This window comes from Fukomys damarensis, unplaced genomic scaffold (assembly GCF_012274545.1).
Source record: "Fukomys damarensis isolate Sample0158 unplaced genomic scaffold, DMR_v1.0_HiC HiC_scaffold_27, whole genome shotgun sequence".
Classification (NCBI taxonomy): Eukaryota; Metazoa; Chordata; class Mammalia; order Rodentia; family Bathyergidae; genus Fukomys; species Fukomys damarensis.
Genome location: NW_022900939.1, coordinates 23,926,336 through 23,932,403, shown reverse-complemented (window position 1 = coordinate 23,932,403; position 6,068 = coordinate 23,926,336). Strand labels below are relative to the sequence as shown.

General features: G+C 50.4%; 1 protein-coding gene across 12 annotated transcripts in view; it reads right to left on the bottom strand.

Moving 5' to 3' along the window:
- Positions 1–4,558: 4,558 nt before the first annotated feature.
- Positions 4,559–6,068, bottom strand: part of Sf1 (splicing factor 1) — a 12,366-nt gene continuing 10,856 nt past the window's right edge. For 7 of the 12 annotated variants that reach the window (XM_010636044.3, XM_019209284.2, XM_010636043.3 and 4 more), the window contains one exon: positions 4,560–5,445. In XM_010636044.3, the coding sequence (XP_010634346.1) occupies positions 5,316–5,445 (130 nt within the window). In that variant the 3' untranslated portion in view covers positions 4,560–5,315. The other 5 variants (XM_010636047.3, XM_010636048.2, XM_019209279.2 and 2 more) reach the window with 5 other exon arrangements.

The window sequence follows — 6,068 nt, the reverse complement described above, 5'->3', positions numbered from 1 at the left end:
AAAAAAAAAAAAAAAAAAAAAAAAAAAAAGAACAAAAACAGGAGGGCCCTAGGATGTACCTCAGCAGTGCACCACCTGCCTGGCAAGCCTGGCAAGTTTGAGGCCTTAGTTTGATTCCTGGTACCAAAAGTAATAAAAAAGTGAAAAACAAAACACTGAGACTGGATTGTAGGTCCTCAGTGGGGGCCCTCGGAGAGGTTGAGGTTACCAGCATGCTTCAAGAGGCCTAGTCCTGGGGCTGTAGACAAATTCTCCCTTCGCTGGAGCAGGGCTTGCTATTGACATCTGCCTGAGTGTGCAGACAGGTCAAGTTCATTATGGTGGTTCTTCCTGGGCTGGGGACTGTCAGTAACTGCACTCAGGTCGGGAGGCCGAATGTTGTGGCTGAGGGTCAGTGGGCCGTGCACAGAAGAGGTAAGGCTAGCCCATAGGACACTGAGCAGCTGTGAAAAAGGGGCTAGCGGTGCAGCTCAGCTTTATGGTGCTTGGGTTTCATCCCTAGGACAAAAATTTAAAAAGGTACAGAAAAGTTGTACCTGGGTCCACAGGATGGTATGAGGGAGGTTGCCTGAGGTAGGGCCACTGGCCTCACCCCACCCCCACCAAAGCCCAGCAGCTCCGAGCTCCCCCTGTTGCTGTCCTTCAAGGAGCTCTAAAGTGACCTTTTTCAAAAGGATGGTCAGATTACAGGACATCACTAGACAGCGCCTCCAACTAGAGCAGAGGCCCCTGGATACTGTAGTCCTGCAGGCCCACAGGGTAGGAGAAACTCAAGCATTCCCCACACTCATGACATTAGCAGATGGTACTGCCATCTCATGATTCACCTGCTGGGTAGGTGACTGAGGCCTTTTCTTACCCCTCCTCTCACCTGGGGCAAACGCAGAGGTTTTTTTTCTTTTTTCTGAAATAGGGTCTTGCTATGTCATCAAGGTTGGGCTTGAACACTGTAGCCCAAACTGGCAACTCAAGATCTTCTGACCTCAACCTCCCTAGTGCTAGGATTACAGTATGGACCACCACATCTGGGTTGGGAAAGGGGTTAGTGGTCCAGGGTTTGCAGCTGAGACCTCATAAAATAAGCTGTATTCTGTACCTTTCTAACGTGTATGTGACCTGGCTGCTTTAGGCTCTTCTTTTCAAGGCTTTGAGCCCTTAATCACTGTTCATGACTAGGTCCCAGTACTGACTTGTGTGATCTCAGGGTAATTTCACCTGAGCTTTGGTCTCCCATTAAGTTTACTAATTATTTATTTTTTTGGTACTGGGGATTGAACTCAGGATCTTGCACTTGTGAGGCAGGCAGCAGCACCAGAGCTAAATCCCTGGACCCAACTATTTTGAGGGTCTTGCTCTGTATTTTAGGCTGGCTTTGAATAATGTAGCCCAGCCTGGACTTAAAAAATCACAGCTCCTGCCTCAGTCTCCCAAGTGCTGAAATTACAGGTGTGTGCCATCACATCCAGTCTCCATTAAATTTATACTCAAATGAGACTATATAAACCCTGCGCATCCAGCTGTTTTTTTTTTTTTTTTTTTTTTTTTTTTTGGTACGGGGAATCAAATTCAGGCCCTGGTGCTTTCAAGGCAGGCACCAGAAGCCCCGAGCTAACTCTCCAGCCCTGCTGCCTCTTAATATTGTGGGACAGACTCTGGATTTTTGCTTTTTTGAGCAAATGGACCCCAGGACCTTGAGTTGTTTCAACAGCTGCCTGGGTTACCCAGGGTGGCAGAACTGTTGAGACTTGGCTGTTCTGCCACAGGGCCAAGGAGGCAGATCAGAGGCCTCACAGCTGCAGGATGCTACTGAGCCTGGTTCCTGGACCAACAGGCTGTTTCTGAGAACTTTTGAGTCGTAGCAGACCGCCTCCTGGCCCTGGAATCACCAGCTCCATGTGAGCCAATCAGCAAGCTCTACTCTACCCTTACCCACAGATTCATTGCCTGCTGGTGCTTCTTGGGGCCAGGTTTCCAAACACAGACCAGGAAGGAAATACTGAAAGATGCCTACCCAGATATAGTGGGAATCAACAACTTTTTTGTACCTTTTTAATTTTTGCCCTTGTTAGGGATGAAACCCAAGCACCCTAATGCTGAGCTGCACCCCTAACCCTTTTCCATTTTTACTCTTTATATTGTATTTCCACAAATAAATGCCTGGCAGCCATCTCTTCCACTTCCTAACTCCATCTCCCGCCTCCACTTCTAGGCCACACCACACCCTCTAACCAAGAACCTATCCTCTGGTGTGGACCTGCCTCTAAGGTGACCCTGGCTGGCAATCTCCTGGAAGGGTTGCTAGAGTTCAGAGTTCTTACGAGATAAATCTTACCTCTCACCCAGTCTCTGTACACCCAGACTTGCATACTGCCCCCTACTGCCTGTCCTAATGCTATCTCCAGACAAGTTAACCCCACCCCTTTCCAGGCACCAGCCCCTCTTGCAGTCACTTCAGCACCTACCTCCTGCATTACAGGCTCTTGGCCAGCTGTCCTGGCCTCATCTAGGAGCTATTTGTGCTTTTGACGGTTTCCTGCAGTTCCCCCCCTCCACTCTGCAGTTCAGGGTGACCTTGAAATCCTCTTGCCTGTTTCTGGAGTGCTGGGATTACAGGTACGCACCACCCACTGGCCCTTCCAACCAGCTTTCTTGTGCGTTTTCAGTGTCTTGCCAACAGCCCCTACTTGACTGTCTCCAGGATCTTCGCCCTAGCAGCACCCCACCATCCCTCCTCCATCCTGCATGCCCCAGCCCAGCTTGTCAAACAGAAGCTTAAGCTTGCCTACTGCCTCTCAATTTCTTCTACTGCCCCACCTCTATATACGTTTATTTTAATAAATACTGAAAACACATTTTTCCACCTGCACAAACAACTTATCTAAGTCCAACTAAGTTTCTAACCAGAAACCCAGCCTCCCTGTCTAGACCAATCTTGGGTTTCTACCGAGCATTTGGCTGGGTCTCAGTAACAGAGTCCTCATGTTGACCTTTACAAACTGGCAAGGCCCCACCAAGCTGAGGGGTGGGGACACTGCCACAGCAGCACAAATTGGATGGGGCAGGGTGGCCCCTAACAACAGGATGCAGGCTTTTCCCCCATAGCTCCTGTCACAATGAGATGAAGGTCTTTATCACACCCAAGGCCATGGGGGGTTCATGCAGCAACCCCCCCACACAGGTACTTAACTACATCTCTAACGGCTTCCATTTCAGAGCCCCAGGCAACTTGGAGACCCAAAGCCTTCTCTACCTTATTACTCTACAAAACCTAAGAAAAGCATCCAGAGAACAGAGAGGGAAGCAGCATAGGAATGGAGTTGGCCCCAGGGGAGAGACAGAGGAGATAGCTACACTACGGTTAAGTCATTTATTGATTTTATTTCTAAAACCCACATAGCGCCACTTTGCTGTTTCCAGAGCTTCAAAGAGCTAATTAACCGCCCAATGAGCCCACCAGGGAAACCAAGCTTGTGGGGAAAGCAATGATGTGAAGCCAAGGTCAAAGAGGGTAGCCAGGGCCCCAATCACTGCCCACACCCACACCAGTTAACACAAAAGGAAGTCTCCCTCCATCATCCCCTTTCAGTTTAGATTGGTTAGGAACCCCACCAAACCTGCCTTGCCTCTGAGGGTTCTTTAAGCCCGCAGCCCACAAGCATGCTGGGTAGGGCCCAGGCACCCAGGCTGGTCTCCAACTAAACAGTAGCCAACCCCTTGCTCAGAGCTGGAAAGCAGCCCAAGCCAGAGTTGCTGTCCCTAGTGGCCAGGTGCCAGTGGCCACAGGAGCCTGCTGTCCCTCCGCTTCCCTGAAGAAAGCAAAGCCAGGCAGGAAGGTGCAGCTCTATAGTAGATCTTTCCAGGGACAACACAGCCAAGCAACACCAGCTCGAGATACCCAAAGACCTTATAAACTCAGACATAACATGGATTTCTGTTGTCACCATAGGTACTATTGCCCAAGACAAAGAAAAAGCAGACAGCCTAAGAACCTTTTTAAAGTGCTTACAAAGCTACAAGGTGGGCAACTGTATCTCACTCCCACCTCCCCACAGCCTGCAGTGCTGGCAAGCTGCAGGTCACCAGCAGAGAAAGAAAAAAGCCACTTGATGGTTTTAATTTTAGCTGCTCTGTGCCCGACAGGCAGGATTAGTTAGCTTGACCTTTAGTGTTGATGCCTCCTCAGGCTCAGGACCTTAGTCAGGTGGCAGCTTACAGGCACAAATCACAACTGGAGCTCATCAAAATGAGGGGGTCCAAGCCCTGGGCAAAGGCTTTCAAAAGGTCAGAGACAAAGGAAATGAGGGGTAACCAAGGAGGGGGGAGAACCTGGTTGTCAGCTACATAAACTAGAAACAAGATGACGGTGACAGATCTCTACAGTGCTAAGCTTCCAACCCAGCCCACAAAGGGAGACAGCAGGCTTACTTGACTAATGTCCCATGGCTTTGCCCCACAGAGACCAGAGGCCAAGTACCCAACACAAGGTACAGTAAATGCTGGTGGCTACTATGGGTAGTGGTAAGGGTGGTTTAGAAGTAAAAAAAGAAACAGACCCAGAAAAACCACACTGCTCTTTTATTCAATGGAACACCCCCCCCATTTAGTGCAGTGTTGAATCAAACACCGAAAAAAAAGCCCAGAGAAATTTCTGTAGATAAACCAGTTAAGAGAACGTGTGTTACACATCATTAACATAATCACTCCATGAGGGGTGGGGAGCAGAAAGAGGAATAAGGGGCTCAAACCCCTTGACACTGCAAAACATTCAGACATTTGGGATTAAAACAAAATGAAAAAGGAAGCTTTCAAGGAAGGTGAGTGGAACAAATGGAATCTGTGGCAGCTTAGGTGGTCAAAGCACAGGAACAACTCTAGGCTGACAGGGCCAAAGTGGCTTGGGCTGTACCATCTACTGCAGGCAGGAGTGCAGGATGGATGCAGGTGCTGGAGATTAACCAGCCATGGGCAACTTCAACAAGAGTGACAGAGACAAACTTCATACTTTAAAAGACAACATCTTTGGGGTGGCTATGGTCCCTGGACAAACTGAGAACCAAAGGACACCACCTGCCCATGAGGCCTGACATTAATGCCACCTGTGACTGAAACCATTTGTTCCCCTCTCCTTGGCAGGGGTAGAAGAATGGAGTGAAGGGAAAGTATTCTAATTGCAGCAGAAGACCGGGGAAAGCATCTCCTTGGGCAGAGTCTGAAGAAAGGAAGAGATAAGAAAGTAACAAAGGAAAAAGAAAAAAATTAATTAAAAATTTCACGATATGGAGCCAGTGCGTTCCGATTCCGTCCACAAAAATAACTCAGGCTGCTTTGCCGAACCATCCTGTCCACCAGGGGCGCTGCTGAGGCTGTCTGCCTGGAAGGGTCACCAATGGGCGCGGAAAGTCCTCACTCTCATGGCTCTGGCCATCGCCGCCGCGGGGAGGGATCCTGGCGGCCCAGTTTGGGGAGAGGCAAAGGGATTTGGGTGAGGAGAGAAAGAAGACAAAGACACTCGATGCTACGGGGCGCCAGGAGAGCCCAAACTGGCGCCCCTACTACCACCTGCCCATTTCCCAAGCGAGTCCTCAGCCGCTTGGCCCAGCCCGGTGCGTGAACACACACACATGCGTGCACACACAATCACATGCGTGCATCCCAATGTCTGGCTCCATATGGTGAGGTTCGGCGTGTTTAAATGAGACCAATTCTTTCTATATAATATATATTTTCTTAAAAAAACGAGTCTAGTTCTGTGGTGGAGGCGGTGGGGGAGCTGGAGGCATCCCGAAGGGTGGCATGCCCGCCACCCCCATGCCCATCATGGTGACAAAGTTAGAAGGGTCCATGGGAGGCGGAGGAGGGGGGGGCGGGGCATACATCATGCCGGCGGAACCAGGTGGTGGAGGCGGCGGAGGGGGAGGGGCCCCGGGCGGCAGAGGCGGCTGGACCCCGGGGGGCAGGGGCACCATAGTGGGGTTGCCTTGCATCTGAGGGGCTCCTGGAGAAGCTGCGGCAGCCGCCTGCTGCTGTTGCCATGGCGGGATGGACCCTGTGCCAGCGCTCGTGGTGGT